Source organism: Poecilia reticulata, chromosome 6 (assembly GCF_904066995.2).
Source record: "Poecilia reticulata chromosome 6, P_reticulata-male-v2, whole genome shotgun sequence".
Taxonomy (NCBI): domain Eukaryota; kingdom Metazoa; phylum Chordata; class Actinopteri; order Cyprinodontiformes; family Poeciliidae; genus Poecilia; species Poecilia reticulata.
This window is the reverse complement of record NC_088835.1, coordinates 29,793,572-29,817,345: the sequence shown is the minus strand read 5'-3', so window position 1 is coordinate 29,817,345 and position 23,774 is coordinate 29,793,572. Positions and strand designations below refer to the sequence as shown.

The window sequence follows — 23,774 nt, the reverse complement described above, 5'->3', positions numbered from 1 at the left end:
CAGTAGAGTGCGCCGCTGGTCGTCCTTAAGCGACGTAATGCGACATGTATCCGATCTTTTCATGACAGTCTGAACAGCACAGGTAGGATTCTTTACGAATGTGACCCATATCCGATGCGTATCCGATTCAAATGCGACCCAAACGTCCAGGCCGCATTCATCCGAACTGAACATCACTGATGCACAACAAATCTCACTATTTGTTTCCTGATACGCGCAGGTGGGAAGAGAAATAACAACCATGACGGACTATATCAGGATTAAGTTAATATGTTGCTCCGGCCGGACAACAACTTCAAATATGTAAGCTGTGCGCCACCCTAAGCATCCATGTTTACTTCTGCAAACACTGAGCTCTTCTTCTTTTTATGGCGGTTGGCAGAACACTGAGAACACCTACACTACTGCGCCCTCTACTGCGCATGCGGGACACTTTCAACAGGTGGTTGCCAGTTCACACTGCAGAACACATACGGGTCGCATGTAAAAAAATATATAAAACTCCGATTTCACAAAAAATCGGAATTGGGTCACTTGTGAACGCAGCCATACGCATTTTATGCTCTTCAGTTTTTATTTATAAACACTCGCCAATCTCCATAAGTTTCACGGCTCATTCAGCCGTGTTGATGACAGAACAGCATCAACTTTTCAAACTAAAATGACTGATTTGCTACGAAGGCGAGGATTTGATGACCGAGAAAAACCGAGGAGATCATGTAAGTATAAAAAAATTGCAACATGATTAAGAAAACATGACGCCATTTTTTATTTTGGGTGCTGTCTTGAGTTAATGCATTTAACGGAGTAAAGTTTTAACTTTTTCTGTTTGTTTATTCAGTATTTATGGTTAGCTGACTCAAAAGTTTGTTAAAATTTAATAATCCTTCATTAAAAAATGTTGTCTTTTATATTATGGAGAAGCGATCCACGTTCTTGATGAAAGAGGCCAAAAAAAATTTTGTAAGAAAATGGCCACTTACAAGTTAATCGTTAGTCAATTGATAAGATCAATCAAAAACTATTAACTCATTAATCGTGAACTTGCCACTCCTAAATGGGACTGAAAGTTTTTAAACACAATGGCACCATCTAGTGGTCAGAAATAGTAAAAAACGTAAAACCACCTTCAGAAAGTCTGTCCTCTCCTTCAGATTTCAGATGCTTAATGAAAACCTTTATTTATACAATATTAGAAACTTTATTTAGTTCCGATGGACTAGACTTTATTTTGGTGGTGTAGTTTGACCTCCATCCAGTAGATGGATAAACGTTATTTATACAATATTAGAAATATGTTAAAGATGCAATAAACAAATAATTCAGTTATTTTTTTAGATGATAAACATGTAATGCCTAAAATGCTATATCATTCCTTTAGTGAACACTTGATCATTTGTAGCAAAGGATCCACCTGCAGCTAAAAACAATTTCTGAAATATGAAAAACTTTTCTGCCTGACCTAACAGCCATACAGTGTAGGGCTAATCTGATCATACTTTTGCTTTAACCGGTTAATAAATGGATAGCAAAAGGTGCTTTTTACAGAATTCAAAACTAAAACAGCCACTTAAGAAGGTCTGGATAGAACATATTTGCAGATAAAGAATGTATTTTTCATCTGAAGTGGAAAATGTGTACATTTCTGTACAGCTTTCGCTTGTTTACTGCTCTGACTGTGTTGTTCTTCTTACAAATGACCTTTTTTGAGTCTGTAAACTCCAGTTAATGAGATTAATTGATTACTTAAATAATTGATGATTATTTCAATAATCGATACATCATGATTTATTGCTTAATCCCTAACTATCTGGGCAATTTCTTAAAAGTTATTAACAAATGAGTCAAGAAAAAAATAGAATCCAATTGATAATTTTCAGTTCATTCCCATCATGAATCCTGCCAGGACTTTAACCCTGAGCTCAGTGGTGTTTGAGTCACCCAGCAGCGCTTTCAGGGTGTATTGTTGAACCGTTTTGTGTGATCAGTGTATTGTTAGACTCTTGGGATTGTCATTGGGAGGCCGTGGGTGGGTGGGCTTGTATTCTGTGTGCTGACATGGACCTTCTATGAGCGCATTCAGTTGGATGATGTCAGGGGGAGAACAGTGAAAAACGATAATCTGCCCGAAAAGACCGAAACAAGCAGAGAAAGTCTAACTGAGATGGAACCGAAGAGACCTGGGATTATCGGAGACGGATCACTCTCTAACATGGACTAATCTGGGAAGCGGCGCACGTTTCCTTACATTTGGTTTTCCTGCCGTGAAGTGGGCCAAGAGGGCTGAACATGCAGGAGTCTCCAGGTGTCGCCGGTGTGGACGGCAGCTACGGCAGCAACGTGCCGGCGTTTCTCACCAAGCTGTGGACGCTGGTGGAGGATCCGGACACCAACCACCTCATCTGCTGGAGCGCTGTGAGTTCTGCTCTACCAGGGCCGGCCCAAGCATTTTTGGGACCCGGTGCACTTTTCCATTTGGGGCCCCCAATGCCAACATGTCAGGGGCGTCAAACTCGTTTTCACTTTCAGCCACATTAAAGGTCATGAATGTTCTTAAAGGGCCGGTTGTACTAGAATGTATCAACAAACCCGATAAACAAACGGTTAGAACCGTCTCTGCATTTGCACTTATGTATGACTGTAAATGTGACTTTTTATTACTGGCAAATAATCAATCATAGACTATAACGTGACATCATGTAAGGCTGAGGCAGAAATGTTTTTGACAATTTTTATGGAAAATTTTCAATGAACTCACAATTATGCTTTAGAACAAAAAATGACTCAGTTTGTTGATGTTGAGTTCATTTCCACAATCGCAGTAAAACTGGAAGCATTGACATTTAATTTGGCAGTAAACAGATAAAAACCTCTTTGATTTGATTAATAAAATAATATTTAAGCATACAACTGTTAATTTGAAGGTTGTATGGATATATTTGGAGTCTTGAGGGCCACATAAAAATCTATGGCGGGCCAGATTTGGCCCCTGGGCCTTGTGTTTGACACATGCAACATGTCAACACCAGCTGCCTCACCAATCCTAAGCCACTGTGTGTAACACCTGCTGTCATTAGCATCATTTGTAATTGACTTACATCATGCTGATGCTTTTGAATCCAAGCAGCCACTTGGCTGCTTGGATTCAAGCAGCCAAGTGGCTGCTTGAATCCAAGCAAGATTATTGCTTGTTTAAGCAATAATCTACAATAAAGCTTAAAATGGTGCTAATGTTTCTTATATAGAAGTTTTGTCATCTCATTATGCATTTTCTCACACTATGGCAAACTTCCTGCTTTCTTAAATCTTTAGTTTTTAGCAAACCTGTTGCTTAGTTCTGATATCTAGAAATGCTCAATATTTTTAAACCAATGAATTACAAAAACTTATTTCTGAATGCAGACAGGTTAGGGTTAGGCAACCCTTCTTTAAACTAAATTTTAACCAGGTGAGTTGTATGTTTATATGTTTTAGGTCAGACAGTGACGGCTCTGAAACATAAACAATAAGAAGATTTATGCAGTACTTTTCTGAAATGGTTCAATAATCCAACAAACACTTCGGCCCTGACAACTTTCTCTGTCTTACAGACAGGAACGAGTTTCCACGTGTTTGACCAGGGCCGCTTTGCCAAAGAAGTTCTGCCGAAATACTTTAAACACAACAACATGGCGAGCTTCGTTCGACAGCTCAACATGTGTGAGTATAGCCCTCTTGTTTTTTTTATTTAATATCCTTGGTGTGTTTACTCCTCCGCTCTGCCGGGTTTCTTCAGACGGTTTCCGTAAAGTGGTGAACATCGAGCAAAGCGGCCTGGTGAAGCCTGAAAGAGACGATACGGAGTTCCAGCACCTCTACTTCCTGCAGGGACACGAGCACATGCTGGAGCACATCAAGAGGAAGGTGTGTATGCATACACACACACACGCACACACACACACACACACACACACACACACACACACACACACACACACACACACACACACACACACACACACACACACACACACACACACACACACATAACTCTATCAAACATGAAAACTGATCTTCAGGAGAATGAATTTTCTTTGCTGGAAATGGCTTAAAAACTGGAGTCCCAACTTTTTGCAACATGTACCAAAATCCTCAACAAAAATACAAATAAATGTAATAATGTAATTAAAACTAGTTTGGGTTAATCGAGGTCTGCTTTGGTGTTCAATTCCATGGAAAGAAACTAAGAGGAAAGCAGAAAGCTTTGTTATTAAAAGATAAATACTTTTATCTGACATCTCTGTGAGACGATTTTAATTTGTGGGTCGAAACTTCTCCATCTCCAGTGGGGCAAAGTTGCACCATTCAGGGGCCACAAATGGCCCAGGGCCACACTTTGGACACCCCTGGCTTAAACTGAGGGGCTGATGCAAAATGTACTTCAAAGCAGCTTTAAATAATTATTAAACTATGCAAGCTTACAAGTTAATGTTGGCAGTTTCTCTGAAACGAGAAGCTTTTGGTGGAAACAAACAATAAACTTTGTTAATACACCATCACTTCAACAGTCGCTGGATAAATGAGTTTATATTCTCATTTACCCACTGAGCCACAGAGGGACAGGAGTTTCTTGCAATTGGAAAACTGTAGGTTTGATTCCAGCTTCCTCCTGTCAGCTGTTAAAGTCTTAGCTCTAAATTGCCAGCTGATCTCTGCATGCTGCAAATTTTAAAAACTTGCTAGTATTTTTGTCTAGTTTCTTATGCAAATATCTTAGTACACTTGACTTAAGATGAAACTGGCTTACAGGTAACAAGATATAGCAGCTTGTTTTGGGTCAGTGATTCCTTAATATTTTTGAAAAAGTACCAAGTCCACTGGTGGATTATTTCACTTCCAACATGGAATCTGCCACTGGAACAAATACATTTTAATCAATATTAAGAAATCATTTACCTAAAATAAACTCCTATTTATTGCTAAAAAGTTACTTTTAAGTTAGTTGTACCTTAATTAAAAGGCACTAAGATAGTGAAGCTTTTTAAATGGTGAGTTGATGGAAAACTGCTTTAGGTTCAGTCAAATTAACTCAAAGTTTTAGGCATAATAGTGGTAAAACAATTAATGTTAAATCAAAAGGTTTAAAGCCACACAGAAAACCTAATAAGTAAAATTTTCCAAATAAAATTCCATTTAGAAAAACTTCATGTTGCACAATAATAAAAGAAATGATTAAAATATACAAAACAGCTCAGTTCAAACTTCTTCAGTTCTGTCTGAATAGTGAGATTTTGATTTAAATCAAACTGTTTAAACTGACAGCTTATATAATTAATTTACTTCAGTGAAGAAATCTTGCTGAGTTTCTAAGAACAGTCTGAGGTCAAAGGTTAAGAAAGTTCTGAAAAGTAATTTTATGCCAGACAGTTTCAGATTAAAAAAAAACAACAAAATTTTAATCTCTAGTTAAAATTATAACCAATTTTTTTCCTTTTATAAGTGTGTGGTGTAATGTTTTTCTTATTTTCTTTACTTTTTCTATTATGTTTAGCAACAAACTGATGTGGTCAGTTAAAGAGACAGAAAATATCTACTTAAAAAAAACAGATTTTTATCGAGTGTTTTTCGTGAAAGTCTAATCTTTGTTCATAACTTTGATACTTTAAAAATATTACTGAGAATTTACTCCATAATGCTATTATTTAACACCAAATTTAACAAATAAGAAAGTTTGGAATATAAATATGATGAGATAAAATCTGAGTTCAACAAGTTATTGTAGATTTGTTTTAGCCACCATGTAAATCTGTTCAAACATCAAGATAATTTTTTTCAGCTCTTGATGTTTTTGTCCAGGTTTCCATCGTGAAAAGCGAGGAGACCAAAGTCCGGCAGGAGGACCTGAGCAAACTGCTGTACGAAGTCCAGCTTCTGAGGACGCAGCAGGACAACATGGAGTGTCAGATGCAGGACATGAAGCAGTGAGTGAAGAACAGACTGCTTTTTAAATACTGTGTTACCCAACACCATCCTTCCATCCATCCATTTTCTTACACCCTTGGCCCTCAGTGGGGTCGGGAGGGTTGCTGGTGCCCATCTCCAGCTAGCGTACCGGGCGAGAGGCGGGGTCACCTGGACAGGTCGCCAGTCTGTCACAGGGCAACACAGAGACAAACAACCATGCACACACACACTCACACCTAGGGACAATTTGGAGAGGCCAATTAACCTGACAGTCATGTTTTTGGACTGTGGGAGGAAACCGGAGTACCCGGAGAAAACCCACGCATGCACAGTTGGCTGCTGTCAGTGATAAACTAAGTTAAATACAACTGATGTTTAATTTTCTCTTGAAACTAAATATAAAATTACATTTTTGCTTAGCTGCAGTCTCTTATTTAATTATTCATCATGACTAGCATGTTCAGATCTTAGCAGAGCTTCTCTTCCTGTTGTAACCTGCTGATAACAGGATTTACAGCCAGACATAACTTCTACCTGCTCTCCTCATTTATATTGTTGGCTTTACAGGCAGCCATCTTTTTCAAATCCCACCAGAGATTTTCAAAATAAATCAGACTGTATCTGCATTTCCATTGATCACATAATCGAGCAATTTGACATTTTGAAAATAAATCGGCCTAATCAAAACATGTCCTCAAAGCAGAGGAACTGAAGCAGCATCAGAGCACCACGCAGCCACTACCATGCCTCACTGTACAGTAGGCGTTATGTTCTGTGATGCTTCGTTTTTCTTTTTTCAGACACATTGCAAGAATCAGCAACTTTCAGTTTTGGCTCCACACAGAATCCCAGTTTTTTTATGTCTGTGATCAAACTAGATCTAACTTTTATTCAGTCAGAGGAGATGGACGTCTTGCAGTTTAGGTCTGAGTCTTAGTGGCTGCTGCCACGCTCCTTTTTTCAGCCTCAACTGCTTTTTGCAGCCGCATATAATCTACCAGTAATTTTTTATCAGTATTAAGGAGTTATTGACTTGAAACAAGCTTATATTTATTGCTTAATAGTTAATCAATCAATCAAATTTTATTTGTATAGCACCTTTCAGCAACAAGGCATTTCAAAGTGCTTTACATCATAAAAACACAAAAATACAGTCATAGAAACACAGACATTACATTTTGCACATCAGATTATTGATTCATGATTAGGTTTCAAAAGTTAACTCTAAACAGGTGGGTTTTAAGTCTAGGTACTCAGTGTTTCAGCTGTTTTACAGTTTTCTGGAAGTTTGTTCCAGATTTGTGGTGCATAGAAGCTGAATGTTGCTTCTCCTCGTTTGGTTCTGGTTCTGGGGATGCTGAGCAGAACCAGAACCAGAAGATCTGAGGGGTCTAGACGGTTGGTACAGCAATAACAGATCTTTAAGGTATTGTGGTGCCAAACCGTTCAGTGATTTATAAACTAACATCAGTATTTTAAAGTCTATTCTCTGAGCTACAGGGAGCCAGTGTAGGGACTTTAAAACTGGTGTTTTGTGCTCTATCTTCCTGGTTTTAGTGAGAACCCGAGCAGCAGCAGCTTCTGGATCAGCTGCAGCTGTTTGATTGATTTATTAGTCAGACCTGTGAAGAAGCTGTTGCAGTAATCAATGCGGCTAAAGATAAACGCATGGATGAGCTTCTCTAGATCGTGCTGAGACTTCAGTCCTCTAATCCTAGAGATGTTCTTCAGGTGATAGAAGGCCGACTTTGTGACTGTCTTAATGTGGCTCTGAAGGTTCAGGTCAGAGTCCATCACTACTCCCAGGTTTCGGGCTGATCGCTGGTTTTCAGTTGTAATTACTGAAGCTGTGCATTGATTCTAGATCTATAACTCTAGATCTATAACTCTAGATTGCTCCTCTTTAGGTCCAAAGATAATAACTTCAGTTTTGTTTCTGTTCAGCTGGAGAAAGTTTTGGCACATCCACACATTGATCTGTTCTAAGCATCTATTCAGTGATTGGATGGGTTCAGAGTCACCTGGTGACATCGTGATGTAGAGCTGTGTATCATCCGCATAGTTATGGTAGCTAATCTTATTTCCTGTTATAACCTGAGCCAGTGGGAGCATATAAATATTGAAAAGAAGGGGTCCTAGGATTGAGCCTTGGGGAACCCCACATGTGACCTCTGTCTGCTTTGATGAGACGTTTCCTACTGAAACAAAGAAATCCCAGTTCTTTATGTAAGATTCAAACCAGTTGAGCACTGGACCGGAGAGTCTGACCCAACTCTCCAGTTGATTCAGTGAAATGTCGTGATCAACGATCAACAGTGTCGAAAGCTGCACTGAGGTCCAACAGAACCAGAACCAGCACTGTGGTTCTCCCACAGTCCATATTTATGTGGATATCATTGAACACTTTGACTAGGCCAGTGTCTGTGCTGTGGTAACCACGGAAACCAGACTGGGAGGAGTCAAAGTGGTTGGTTATAGTTAGGAAGCTTTATAACGGTTGAAACTTTTTCATTAATTTTGCTGGTGAATGGGAGGTCAGAGGTCAGAGGTCGGCCTGTAGTTCTGCAGTAGTGATTTGTCCAGGTTGTTCTTTTTTATCAGTGGTTTGATACATGATGTTTTCAAAGCCTGAGGAAATTGATGAGTTTACTATTTGGATCAGATCGTTTGTAATGACAGGCAGGACTTTCTTAGAGAAATGTGTGGGTCGGACATCCAGACAGCAGGAACTTCAGATTAACTGAAGGTTTTATAAATAAGTAGTTGAAATTGGGTCATTTTTCCTGCATTTGTCCACAGTTGTTCTACAAATCCACAAAACACATATAGCTCAAAAGGAAAAGTTACATTTAATAACATTTTACACACAAATCTGTAGTTTACTGATGTGTCTGTGCAGAATTTGTTGATTTCAATAAAAAGGTCTTTGGATCCAGTGCTGTGAATCATTGTGGTGTCAGAGCAGCTTCTGATCTGTCATTTTATTCTTCCTGTTCTGTTGGAACCGATCAGTGAGCGAATGAACTGACATTTTCTCCTGCTGAAAATAGCTGCTCTGGTTCTATTGTGTGAAGGAGCGGCTTTATGCTCAGCATTGTTCGCTGATGTGAGGAGAGAATGTTCATCTCATCACCTGACTGAAACACACGCACACACACGCACACACACACACACACACACACACACACACACACACACACACACACACACACACACACACACACACACACACACACACACACACACACACACACGCACACACAGCCTCTTTATTAAAAATCCTGATTTATAAAACATCTAAATGATGATGCATAAACCAAGTTTTTGTGTGATGAGCTAAAATGTAGCCGTTCTCATCAGTTTCTACCTTCCAGCAGCTTTTTAATTGTTTCAAAAGAAGTATTTTTATTTTTGTTGAAGTTTCTATAATATGAAGAAACATAAATAATCAAAAGTATACTTTAACAAACACACAATAATTGATTATCAGAAATATCTTATTACATTTAAAATAAGACAAAACTAACTGACAAGTTAACCATGATTCACCAATGGCTTTAGCTTTTGGATTTGCGATATTGATCATATTGATTCTGCACCCTCTGAAGTCACAACTGATGGTTGTAACTCAGTTTGTTGTGCAGCCTTGGTCCTGATAACAACAGGAAAATCCATCCATCCATCCATTTTCTTGCACCCTTGTCCCTTAATGGGGTAGGGAGGGTTGCTGGTGCCCATTTCCAGCTAACGTTTCGGGTGAGAGATGGGGTCACCCTGGACAGGTCGCAGGGCAACACAGAGACACACAGGACACACAACCATGCACACACACACTCACACCTAGGGGCAATTTGGAGAGGCCAATTAACCTGACAGTCATGTTTTTGGACTGTGGGAGGAAACCGGAGTACCTGGAGAAAACCCACCATGCACAGGGAGAACATGCAAACTCCATGCAGAAAGACCGGGGCCGGGAATCGAACCCAGAACCTTCTTGCTGCAAGGCAACAGCTCTACCAACTGCGCCACTGTGCAGCCCCAACAGGAAAATGGGTGTAAATAAATCTAAACTCCAGATCAAACTTTTAACCTTCTAATCAGACTTTTGCTTTTGCTCCTGCTTGCAGGCAGAATGAGGTTCTGTGGAGAGAAGTGGTCTCACTGAGACAGAACCACACACAGCAACAGAAGGTCATGAACAAGGTGAGTTCACTTCTGAAAACAAAAAGTGATTCAAACGGGATCAAATAAAATGAATTCATGAAAATCCTAATCCGTAGTTTGAGATCAGAAATGATTTCAACACTTGGATCAGAGGTGCAGCCATGTGCTTTTTGAAAAAAAGATCATGTATAATTTCTGATTAATATTATAGGAAATTTGTTGTCTTACTTAAACTTTTACTAAAACAAGATACATTTTCTTTTGCAATGTCAATATTTGTGAAAAACTAAAGCACCCAAAAGAAAAACAATGATTTAAAAAAATATTATGGCTACTTTATGTTGTTCTTTTGCAAAAATTCAACAAAATTATTCCACAGAAAAGATGAGCAAAAAGCTAATCTTGTTATATCTATTAGTGAAAGAGGTTTTGAAATAAAAATGTAACTATAAGCTCCAGTTAAAAATGTTTGAAAAGCCTAAAAACTGTCAGAATTGTAGTTTATGCTATTTCCCTACTGCTGGTTCCATTAGAGCTGCAATAAATATGATTAAATGCAGGACAATATTTCATGTTTGTGGAGCTTTGACTTGGGAAATCAACTTTAAAATAAGTTTATGTAAAATAAAGTGTAAAACAATGTGATGGGCAACATTAAGCTCATGTTTAGAGGTTCCTATTTATGATGTTTCTGTAAATCAGTCAGTCACACTCAGATTATTAGATTTTATTTTATTTCATAATAATGATTTTTTAAAAATATTCTGAAGTTCAGTTTTAATTAACTCTAAATTGAATTGTTGTCATTCACACCAAGCTGCTTAAATAATTTATGTGTAAAATGGAGCCATTTTATCAGCTCAAAAGCTAAAACAAGCTGCCGCTTCTGTAACTTTCTGCACACAGTCAAAAGATCTTGTTACATTTTCAAGAACTACGATGATATTAGATTAAAGTGTTATTGATTAGTAAAAGGTTGAAGGGATGGATGGAGAGGAGAAAGCAAGCTGGGATTGCTGTTCTTTCTTAAAACCAGCTGGTGGAACTGATAAAAGCCGTTTTTCACCTGAAGCGTTTTGGTTTCTCTTTGGCTGTGAGGCCGAGCCAGGTGCTGATTCATGCTGTGTTTTCTCCCTCTTCCCCAGCTGATCCAGTTTCTGTTCAGCCAGATGCAGTCCAGCACACCCAGCGCTGTGGGCCTGAAGAGAAAACTGTGAGTGAACACACACACACACACGCACACACACACACACACACACACACACACACACACACACACACACACACACACACACACACACACACACACACACACACACACACAGAGGCCGTCAACAATAATGGGACAAACAGAGCCATGGAGGGTGGAGGGAAAGGCTGACAAACCAAAGCGTCTAACTCAACGCTCGCTGTGAATGGAGACAAGTGCTGAATCAGTGAGTCAGTGAAGGCAGCGCCGCACGGTGTGTGACCTTGTTGTAGTCAATGTGGGTGAAATGCTGGTTCAGCGTTGTAGCTGAGCGCGAACAAGGCCAGGATGAGAAAGGAGAGGCACGCCCAAATACAAAAGTGACAACAAAAAAAAAGAAAAAACGATATCCAGGTCTGTTTGGTAGAAACATACAGGTTTTCTTTCTTTCATCTCTATGAAAGAAAGTCACATATTTCTTTTGTGACTTTCTGGATTAGTCACAATGTGTGAACCATCTGAAGAGGTTTAACCAAAAAACAAGAAGATCTGAAGTCTTAAAGGGGCAGTGTTATGGAAAATTGGCTTTTTTGAGCTTTACATCACATTATAAAGTTATTCCCTCCTCTAAAACAAACCCTAAGTGTTGCCTTGATTATTTCCTGCATGTTTGAGAAAGTCCTTTAATCTCCATGGCTACCATTCAGCTGTGCAAAACGGCTTGTTGGACCTAGCCCCGCCTTCTCAGAGCTGCAGTCTTCCACCTTCTGCCTCACAGAGCAGCACTTTCTGATCACTGTCCCGCTCAGCTCCTTCAGACTAGCCAACAGCAAATAGCAAACACCTGCTGGAACTGTACATTGGTGAAACTTTTCATACAAGCTAGTTCTCTGTTAAAACATTGCTAAAGATGAGTTAAATAGATGAGCCACGTTGTGATGATATCCTGAAAGAGCAGGAGTTTTTAAAGAGACAGAGACCCAATTTCAAGGCATTAAATTGCAAAGTTAAGTCATATTTGATAGCATTTTTATAAACATAGCTACCTGACATGAATTTATTTTCTCAATTGTTCTTTTTTTTTATTAGACTGGAGCCTTTTTGCAACTTTTAAATTGAAATAATTCCAGGTTCTATTGAATCAATATATTCTTACACAGAATCAAGCTGGTTTCTATGGCTCTAATTTCCTTTAATAATTAAATCACTATAATAGCTGCATTTCACATTGTCTCTGGCTACATTTGTGGACGAGTTTAAACATTTTTGTTTGATTTAAAAGGGGGATAAAAAGCAAAAATAGAAAAATATCTTAAAGAGGTATCACAACAACCAGACAGGGAACAAAATAATAAACTTAATCTGAGTCACTGATTGAGCAGAAAAAGTATCTCCCTTAAAGAGTAACTACACCTTTTTGAATTGAATTACTCAAGCATTGTCTGATTTTGATGCCAGAAAACAAGAAGCCAAACATCTGGGTTCAATAATTACATGAATGACTTTTCAAACAGTAAATATTGAGCTTCAACTAAAATACGTCACTTCAACACACCTGGAAACCATTTTTAATTCCTCCTTCAGGTGAGAATCCTCCTGACTGACACGTTTTTATCCCATCAGGCCTCTGATGTTGGATGACGGCTCTCCCAGCCCCCCTGCCCCCAAGTTCAGCCACAGCCATCCCATAGAGCCGGTGCATGAATCCTACTACATCCACTCAGTAAGTAAACCAGCCAATTGTAGTAAAATGTGACGAAGAAACATAACCCAAAAGTCAATAAGCTAGATTTAGATTTTCTAGAATGGCTCCCTGTAGAGTTATTAATGCTATACTGATGTTTTTCAGTGATCTATTCTGCTGGGATCTATAATGATCTAAAATAGTGACCTTCCATGTTCAGAACTAATGTTGCCAGCAGCCACATGAACTGACCCTCAGCTGTAGTTTCAAAGTTACAGCCGGGGGTTTCCGTCTGGTTATGCATGCAGGGAAGCAGCTCTAGTTATGGCATTCTGTGCAACAATGGTGCAAATTTTGCAACAGTGTTTTATGACCGTTACAGAAAAAAAGGGGAAAATTTCCATCAAAAAACTCTTCTTCTAGAATTTTCTAGAAATACAGAGATGTCAGAGTGTGAAAAGTCAGAATTGTATTCTTCTTTTTTCTATCGACAAAGACCTAATGTGCTGTCATAAAATTTTTATCAAAATGTCTTAAATTGTGACAGTTGATCTTTCAAATGCAGAGAAAAAAAATCTGACAAATCTTTTGAGCAGTTTGTTAACTGAACACTAGAGGGAAGCAGAGTGCAATGGCCAACTATTTAGGTGTGGTGTTTCTGAAAGCACAGGAGGGGCAGAAAAAGAGGCAGCAACATTAAAACTGGGTCTGAGAGCTCAGCTTTGGAAAAAAAGTTATAAAATGCCACTTTGCTTTTGGTTGTTTTTGTCTCTTCTCAGCCATCCAGTGATTCTGCATCTTGTTCGACGGACGGACTGACCGGAGGACCGATCATTTCAGATGTTACTGACATGACTCAGGCCAGCATGGCCATTCAGATGCAGTCTGCTGACAACAGGTGAGTCAGAACGGTAAACACTGATTTACCAGAACATCTGTCTTCTCTCAAACAACGTCAGGGTCTCAAAAGGTTAAAGGTTAACTTTCAGCTGCTGCAGCTTGTTTTCACACAACAATGAGTCAAACCAACCAAACCCTTTTACACACTTGTTCCCCTCCTCGCCTGTGGGGGCGCTGCACTAAGAACCACTGAAGGAAGCGACACAACAACCTCAGAAGAAGACACTGAGCGCAGCTTTCTTCTTCACAAAATGTAAATAAAAATGGAGTGGTGTCAGATTTGAGCCATTGTGAGGTTGTAGGACCCTACTTCGCTTTTTGGATCTGCATCATAGTTTGATTACACGTTCACATCTCCCCAAACAAATCAGACTTTCCAGACAAACAAACTGGAGTTCAGTTAAAGCCGACTAAACTGGGCTAGGGTTCATTTGTGTAGAAAGTCTGGTTTGCTTTGGGAGGTATGAATGCTAATCAAACCCTGATACAGTCCAAAAACACAAACTCTGGTTCATCTACAAACCTTGATCTCGGTTCAATCAAAGTGAACTCTGGTGCGGTTTGAATACATATCTGGATGCAAGTGGACCATAGAGTATACAAAAGGAAGGAAGTGGACTAGAATGTAGGGCATTCTGGGTAAATGCAACCAAAACAAAGGCGCTAGGTTAGCAGTAGCAGGAGAAATGGTTCCTGGTCTTTTACCAAAGACAAAAGAGAAATCAAAATCTGACGCTACTCCATTTTTGTTTACATTTTGTGAAGAAGGAAGTTGTGGTCATGTCTTCTTCAGAGGTTTTTGTGTCATTTCCTTTAGCGATTCTTGGTGCAGCGCCCCTACAGGTGAGGAGGGGAACATGCTGCTGTAAGTGTTTGGTTCATTTAACAATGTGTAGTGTGAAAGTGAACCACAGAAGCTGAAAATGTAACAAATGTTGTGATTTTGATCCCCAGTTTAACCGAGTCTATCGGCCTATCAGGTGTGAAAACAGCCTTAGTGTTGGAAACTGTCTCTGCTTCCACGCTCAGGGAGAAAAGCATGATGCTCATCAAAGAGGAGCCTGTGAGCCCTGGAGTCCGCGGTGGAGGGAAGGGAGGCGGCGCTGACGGAGGAGAGGCGGCGGCCATGACGTCCACCTGTCAGGTCTGCTCCTCTGAGCCTCCAGTCCTCCCGGTCGCCATGGTGCAGTCTGTCCTGGAGGGGAGGGGCTCCGTAGCCTCCATGGTGGAGAGGAGGAACCGGAGACCCGCCCTGGACCGGTACGTTATCCCGGCCGGACGTCCTGACAGAAACACATATGTGTGTGTTGAATATTGGTGTGTGTGTGTGTTTGTGCAGAGCTGAGCTTCCAGAGTCGGTGGAGAACGTAGACATGAGTCTGGAGGAGCTGCAGCAGCTGCTGCTCAGGAGCCACCAGCAGAGCGCCATGGAAGCTGGAGCCGGTGCCGTAATGGATGCAAGTCATTAATAAAATAGTTTTATTAAATTAAAATCAGTTTCAATCAACGAGTGCAAATTCCTGTAGGTCCTGAACAATCCTAACTCATTGTCCTTCCAGCACCATGAATGACGGTTGCTTGTTTTTAAATTTCTCCAAACACGGATCTTTTCAAAAATCATTGTTTTCCTTCACACTTCCAAACCAACTATGTTTGTTTGATCTTTTTTACTTGTCTTGTCACAAACTTTAACATTTAACATGCAAACTGGTGGCACTTAAGATGGAAAATTCAGCGTTAGCTTTGAGTGAAGCTGCTTAGATGATGAAAATCTTTATGTCTGTAGAATCACTAATATTAGGGAACGATGATCAGTAAAAAGCTGCTATTTAAAGCTAATATGTTCATCACTGCATTGTGTATGCTGCAGTATAAACTGTGAAAACCATTAATGCAGACATTTTCACATTGATTGTAATCAATTAATGAATGAATTTAATTAAATATTGATTGGTATTCAACTTCTCAGTTATGAAAACGTTCTCCTTTTTTTCTTAGACAATTAAACCACGAACTAAGAGTCAGGGAACTGGTTACCATGGTTTCAGTTAAGATGCATCTGCTTGTTATTTTTATTTATTGAAGATGTGAATCATTAATTTCTTCTTCTTCTTCGTGTGTTTCTGCAGCCTTTCAGTTTAAGCCTTCCTCTGACTGAGTGGAACTTCACAGAGATGGAATCCAACCTGAAATCTGTGAGTTCAAACCATCGTTGGTGCTGTGGACAAAACGCAAAACAAAACAAACTAAATAACTGAGTTTTAAATAATTAACGGAGAAACAGAACCCAGCGAGAAAGATGAAAATGGAGTAATGGTATTTTGTGTCTGGAACAAACCATCTTTAACAATAAAAAGCGATATAAAGAATGAATAAGAAACGTTTTCCAGATATATGAGTGGAAAATAACAGGTGTAGAAATGAGAAATAGAAACACGCATAATTTTTGACTTTCGATGCCAATATCTTTGTGTTAAAGTGAATTTTATTCTTCATTTCACATAAAATAATACTTCTGATTAGAACAACAGATTCTAAAAAGCTGTTGCAAATCGCTATTGATCTAAAAATGAGATTTGAAGAAAATGTTTTCACAGAAACGTACCGATTGTGATTTGAATCGTGTGTCCTGATTAATGGAGGTCTTTAATGAAATCTCTGAAATATGGAGAGGATCTTGAGTTTACAAATACTTCTGTCGCAATAAACAATAAATCAATTAACCGCATGATCAGTTAAACCGAGCTCAATAATTCCCATTTGCGTGGTTTATCGTTTTTCTATTTTCTCTTTTTCTACCAAAAATTGGAAGACAGAATTCGTCAGTCTGGTTCTTTGGCCTCAACTGGCCTTTTTCTAGAAGGACAGTTTTACTTTAGGACAGTTTTACTTTATGATTCATTTTATTTGTTGTTTCTGTTGTGTTGCCTATTCATTTTGGATTCCAGTGTAAAATGTTCAATAGAATTGAATGATTATTGAGTTTTTTAGAATGAGTTCTTGAATAATTATGCCTCTAGCATTATATTACTTGAAAATGGTCTCAAAACAGCAACATTATCCTTTATTGCAATAACTTCTGGGACAAGTTAACGTCCAGCAAAATTAGTTATCTTGGCAGAACTTTGTACAAACAGATTTGAAGGAAAATCAATGACTTTTCAAAAAGTAATAGCAGTAGGTTGTCTTAAAGCAGTCAGGGAAGCTGGAGGAGTTTATGAGTGTAAAGCCACACCACAAATTCATCAATACTGTAATGGATGGAGAGAGGACGTTAAATCATTAAGCTCAATAACGTCTGTAATAAACAGTAAAGTGTCTCGTAAGGTTTTTTAATAGTGAAGGCCTCAGTGAGGAAGATGATGGGATTGGACAGTTTGATCCTGCATCCAGCGCTCTAAAGCAGGAGGTCTTTTAGAGGCTCAGTTCATCTCCAGCTTCAGAGACACAAACACTAAAAGCCTGAGCTCACTGAGTAATCAATAACGTCTCTGAGGTCCGATTCTTCTCACCAGGCAGGAGAGCAGACAGGATGCTGCAGCTCTGAGCTCAGGCAGGCTTTCACTGCACTGAGGAGGGAGTTTCACAGCTGACATCCAGTAAACAAACTGCATTTAGGCTCAAATCCAGTGCTTAGAGATGCTGCACTGCAAAATCACAAAATGATGGTGCACTTGAAATAAGATAAACCTAACTTAAAAATTACTTTTCAGCAAGATATAAGAGCTTGTTTTGGTCAATAATTCCTTAATATTGATAAAAAAAGAAAAAAAAAGATAGTTCCACTGGCAAATATTTTCACTTGTAACGTAAAATGTCTTGTAGTGAAAAAATCTGCCACTTTTTAATCAATATTAAGGAATTATTGAGCTAATAGTGGTGTGTTTAGACGGTTCATAAAACCAGCGGTGGGACAGAGAGCGACGCCATGTTTTTCTGCCTCATTATTTCCAACAGCCCTTAATCAGCCCTTAATCCTCAAACATCAACAGCTCTTGGAAACCTTTGAAAGTCGTCATCAGCCGTCTTCCTGAGCCGTTTTCCTCCTGTAAAAAGCTGATTTTTCTGACTCTGAGCTGAAAGAGAGCTGATTCATTCTTCATCTCTGTTTGGTTTTGTTTATGGAGATGAAAATCATCAAATGGCTCCCAGTAATTAGAGAGCACTGAACATTTCCCCACTTGCTGCCAGGCTGCCTGCTGCATGTTTGAGTAAATTACCTTGTGTCGTGTTATTTATGTTGCTCCATTTTCAGGAGGGTGAGTGCAAACAGCATGGGCATAGGAAGGTTGGTTGTATCGCTGAATAACTGCTTTACAGGAGTAAAAGACACTGCAAGGCTTTAACACACACAAACAGCAATGTGTGTCATCTTTAACGCATCTCAGCAAAAGAAAGGGGAATAAAAAATCAAATACAACTTGAGGCAAAGCATCAATTTAGTCACTTCAAAGTGAAATTCACCATCATTTCTTTCAGGACTGAAACAAAAGCATCATCAGGGACATTTTAGCAAAAGCAAAAAAATAAAACATTTCTAACACTTAATTACTTATAATTGAATAAAATAAAAATGTCAGATTGTGTCATTCCTGTATTCATGTGTGTAGAAAGTCTTTGACTACATGCATGTTTTTCCTCAGTACATGTTCCAGAACCAGGAAGCCGAGGCTTTTCCTGCAGCTTCCTGTGAGGATCAGTGAGTCTGAGCTGCTGCATTTTAGCTCAACGGTAAGAATTTATGACACAATAATTAACAAATGCAAAAATACTCTGCTTCACATGTTGTCACACCACAGCTGCAAACATCAATACGTCATTTTAATTTTATATGAAAGATCAACACAAAATAGTTTATTCATTTTTAAAAGTTTTTATTCATAAACTCTGATGTCGCTAAATAAAATCCAGTGAAATTAAATCAAAAGTCCCCTAATTATCAAATAGAATCCTGCTGTGTGTTATTTAATGCAGCTGTGGCCTCAGAAGTTTGTTGGAGAACATTAGAGAACAAACGGCATCATAAAAACCAAAGAAAAGACAGAAAACATGGGAAGAATGTGGTTTGGCCAGACTGGACCAAGGGACAGAGATGATCAAACATGAACGTAGCAAAATACTAGAAAAAAATTCGAATACTTTCTGAGATTTTTCTGCATCGCTGCAATTCACTTATCACTTTGTAACAGGTGAGTTTTCTTTCAGCCATCAGATCAACTTAAATTACAAACGGTAAGCTACACAGAGTTCAAACTAGGGCTGAAACGATTCCTCGAGTGATTCGAGTACCTCGATTATTAAAATTCCTCGAGGAAAATTGACCTGCCTCGAAGCTTCGTTAATTTATGTTTTATCATTTAGCGCACTGTGTTTCAGCCGGAACATTATTTGCGTTGCGCGGAGCTCTGACTTCCGCCTCTGAGTTGTTGACGGAAGCTACGTGTTAGCGGCATAACGTCCAATCTTCAAGTTCGGCCCGCGGGGATTTTACTGATTGGTGATAATTCCGGGTTTTCATCGTTTTTGTGGGACCAATAAACATCCTTAAAATGACCGGCGCGATGCCGGGAGTTCGGCAGCCTTTCTGCTCCGGAGCTGCTGGTTGAACGGCGGGAAGAAGCTGAGGAGGATTTATACAGGTGAGCGGAGAGACTGAACACGGCGGGCGGCTGAGGGTTGATGCTTACAGGGTAAGAGCAGCTTTACGGACGTACCGCACAATAAACTTATATCATCCCGGTCTGAACAAACGGGAGGCGGAACATGGCTGGTAGATGAGTTTCTGAACGGAGGAGCCGTAAATATCCCGTATTGCTCCCCCGGTCTACAAAAAAGTAACTGGTAGGGAAGCTCAAATGTGGACAAAATAGACTGATGTTCATATCCGATAGTAACACTGGTGTTATGGAAGATTTACCAATATTTTATTTCATAATTGTTTTTATCCGATTACTCGATTAATCGTAAGAAAAATCTATAGATTACTCGATTACTAAAATAATCGTTTACAACAGCCCTAGTTCAAACTATAGCCAGGAGGAAAGCTCCTGTAAATGTACTAACATTGTTGCATATCATTATGTCATCCGCATTAAAGTGAGCATTAAGAATGCTGATGTGAAGAGTGTTATAAATAAAGTAAAGGCTGATGGTCCCAGGATGGTGCCCTGAGGAACACCCTAGAATTAAACCTTTCACCTGCATGCTTTAAGATCTGCCAGAATTTATCAGGAAATTATAATCCAAGTATAATTTTATCCTTAAATATATGTTTTAATCTTTGTTAAGGAATGATTGAACACACCTGAATTGCTATAATGTCTGTGGTTTAGCCTCAGCCGGAGGCTAACTGGTCCCAGCCTCAGGTGGATTCCTCCTGAGGAGACACTCTGACATCTCGGCTCGTTTCTCTCCTCAGGCCACACAAGCTGCTGCTCCGCTCATTATTCCACTCCACAGGAGTTTGAACTCACGGCCCTGCCAGGCTGTTTCCACGCTGCTTTGCTTCCAATCTGTCCACAGAAGGACATCTGCAAGAAAAGGGACAATGGGACAATTTCCTAACTACTTCCTGGTTAGCTGGCTGCCATGGATTTGATTTGATGTCCACATCTGCAGTTAAGGAAACAAACTAATGTTGACTCATTTACAGCCAGATGGACGCGTTCTTGGCTTCTGCACTTTAGTCTTTGTGTGAGTTCTGGGTTGTAGATGTGATCTTTTTTTTTTCTTCCTATAAATAATCTATAAAAATGTTTTCTATTATTTAACATGAGAATCATGGGGGTTAATGTAGAATATTTCACAGGCAAGTTTTCTTAGTCTGCTTAGAGGCTCCTCAACTCTTCCTCCTGAAGAAGTGTTCACTGCAAAAACACAAAATCTTACAAAATAGTTTTGGTCTAAATTCCAGTGCAAATATCTTAGTACACTTGAAGTAAGACCAAACGTGCTGACAAGTAACTTTTGAGACATATATGGGTGCTTGTTTTAGTTGAATAATGTCTTAATATTAGGTAAAAAGTAATTAGGAAGATTATTTCACTTGTAACATTGGAAAAAAGTCTTGTCAGTGAAAAACTCTGTCAGTGAAGCTGGTAATTTTCATTAACATAAAGGAATTATTTATTTAAAACAACCTCTTTTATCTTGCTAAAAAAGTTACAAGCTAGTTTTATATCTTTCAAGTGTACTGAGATATTTTTAATAAAAAGTAGACCAGAAATACTTGGTAAGATTTAGTTTTTGTAGTGTTCAAGCGAAAGTGTAAATTTAAACCACACTAAGTCATTAATATTGAGTTACATTGTCCATCCGCATCCTGCCAACACTCGAACCAGAACCAGAACCAGAACCCAGACAACCAGATGATGATGATGATGATGGATGGACTGAAGTGTATCACAACGGGGAGTTTAACCTAACTATTCCATATGTCCTTGCAATTATTTAATATGTAGCCAGAAAGTTATATTTTTTTGTTTTTATTTGTGAAACTATGAAAAAGCATAACCAGTTCTGCATTTTGCACAATTTGCATCCCAACATGGGGAGAATATTGAGATCAGGCCATTAATTTCCTGCTTTTAGAAGCCAAACACTCGGAGCTCAATGAGAGTCGCTGCAGGAAATGGAAACTATTTGAGTTGCAATGTTCATCAATGGGGCAGTATTATGTAAAATTTACTTTTTTTAACTTTACATCAAATTCCTAATGTTATTCCCTCTTCAAAAACATACCTGGAGTGTTGCCTAAAGTCTTTCATGAATGTTTAAGGAATCCTTGAATCTCCGTGGCAACCATTCAGCTGTGCAAAACACGTGGTGGATGTAGCTCCGCCTTCAAGACAAAGCTCCTCCTCAGGGCTGCAGATTCCAAGCTCCCACCTCACAGAGCAGCCCTTCCTCACTCAGATCCTTCAGACTAGCCAGCAGCAATTAGCACACACCTGGTCAGCTCAGCATATGAGCTACGTCTCAGTGAAACGCTGGTAAAAATGTTGCTGGAGGAGCCATGTTGTGATGACTTCCTGAAGGCGGAGTTTCAGAAAAAGCAGAAGCTTCTTAAAGAGACAAAGGCCTAATTTCAAGGTGTTAAATTACAAAATCAAATCCCCTTAAGTCATATTTGGCATATACAGGTTTTTTTGGGGGGCAGGGGGGTTATAACAGCTGACATTAACAATTACTTGATTATGCTATAGAATGGCACTAGACGCCTGAAAAATACATAACCCAGTCCCTTTAAATCACAGATGGAACATAACCAGATAAATCCAGGTGTTTTCCCACTGCGAGATGATTTAAAAATGTTGGAGTTTATATTGCTGAATGGGATTGTATCTTATAATTTAATCTGTAACAGAACTTTGCATACCTGCTTGAAAATGGTATAAGATTGAGAACATTTTCCAAAGTTTTTTTTCCCCTTTTTTGTGTAACTTTAGTTTGTGCTCAGCATTGGTTGCAGGCAACAATTATGTGTGATAATGTGATTTGGAGAAAGTAGCTGCAGATACAATGAATTGTGCAATATTGTACAGAACAGTGAGAATACTGCAATGCACAGATGACCATTGGAATGTAGGACATGAACATGTAGATGTGAGTTGTAGACTTGAGCAGCTACACTGAGATGCACGGCTGAAGGAGAGAGTTAGCCTGTGAGTCTAAAAGCTGAGCTGGACAGAAGCTTTGAACAGTTGTTACGTTTCGGTGGAGTGACATCACATCCATAACCGTCTAACCCAAAACCATTCAGGCCACAATATCGGCAGGTTTTGCCCTGAGTGTGACTGAACAGCCTGCTGCAAGCAAGGAGTCAAATAAGGCACATATTAGCTTTAGCTTTTAACTTTGTGTTGCTGTTCTTCCTCAAGTTTCTTTTGTTGCAAGCAAATCTTTGTTGCAACATGTTGGTATAATTACAGCTGCAGCTTGAGGGCAATATAAAGTAAAATAAACTCAAAAGAAGCAGCTTGCAGAGATAAAAACGGAGCCGGGATTCGGCTAATTTGCCTAAACGTTTTACTGAACTCGCTAATAAAAATCTAAATGTGACCTGCAAGGAAACTTTGCTTGTGGTTGAGCCTCCTTCTCTGTGGATGCTTTGGAGTAAATGAAAGAAAAAGTGACCTGTGGTGTAAAATAAGTGAAATTGCACTAAAAAAAAAAAAGATATCCTTAGAGTTAGCAGGTGTTTTTGTTCCTCATCACATGAGTGTAAATGGATTTTTCAAGGGGTGATGAATTGTACATTCAGTTGCTGTTGTTCCTAATTTATTCTGTTTTAAATTTGAATCATTTGCACTGGCAGAGAATGGATGTGTGTTCAAATGGCATTTCTGCTTGTCGGGACTGCAGACAGATAAGGACGTATTTTTGTTCGGTGACTGAAAAGACATCTGCTGTTAACAAAGCCTGGCATCCCAAAAGCACCTCTGCACTGTGAACGCTCATGAATAAATCTACATACAAATTCACAGCACTTGCTGCGTTAGCAGAAGATAATAGAAAGCAAACACGCACTGTCAGTGGAAGACGAGGATGATCTCAGTGCTTAGATGCTTTTGAAACTGGGCCACAACTTCTTGCTTAAAATATGAAACATTTAAAGGGATTTTTTTTCTTCTTTTTGCAAAGACTAAAGTGTATTGTTACAAATACTGAACATATATTCCACCTGCATATGAACAATGGTCAACTTCAATAAAAGCTATAAAAAGCAATCTGCGTAATCACTTGTTTTTAACAGTACTTGAGTTGTTTGTGAGAACAAATTTGCCAATTTCACACACAAGATTGAAAATGTAAGCCAGCGTTTGATTATTTGTTCCTGTAATGTTGATCTGTGAGGTAAACCCCAAACTGTGCCACTGCATCTTACATAGATGT

The 23,774-nt window shown here is 39.1% G+C and overlaps 1 protein-coding gene across 1 annotated transcript; it reads left to right on the top strand.

The window, feature by feature from the left end:
• Positions 1–1,596: 1,596 nt before the first annotated feature.
• Positions 1,597–22,779, top strand: hsf4 (heat shock transcription factor 4). The gene is made up of 13 exons (XM_008412501.3): positions 1,597–2,415; positions 3,591–3,699; positions 3,776–3,903; positions 5,836–5,960; positions 10,071–10,146; positions 11,253–11,320; positions 12,920–13,019; positions 13,760–13,878; positions 14,910–15,140; positions 15,220–15,337; positions 16,010–16,075; positions 18,524–18,611; positions 20,299–22,779. The coding sequence occupies exons 1-12, from the start codon at positions 2,290–2,292 to the stop codon at positions 18,581–18,583; spliced, it is 1,326 nt and encodes a 441-aa protein (XP_008410723.1). The 5' UTR covers positions 1,597–2,289; the 3' UTR covers positions 18,584–18,611; positions 20,299–22,779.
• Positions 22,780–23,774: the final 995 nt, after the last annotated feature.

Bases quoted from the DNA above. Each gene is read 5' to 3' on its own strand.
- hsf4 (XM_008412501.3), top strand. From the start codon at position 2,290: ATGCAGGAGTCTCCAGGTGTCGCCGGTGTGGACGGCAGCTACGGCAGC. The intron at 10,147-11,252 runs GTGAGTTCACTT...CCTCTTCCCCAG, and splicing joins AACAGAAGGTCATGAACAAG to CTGATCCAGTTTCTGTTCAG. The intron at 13,879-14,909 runs GTGAGTCAGAAC...TTCCACGCTCAG, and splicing joins ATGCAGTCTGCTGACAACAG to GGAGAAAAGCATGATGCTCA.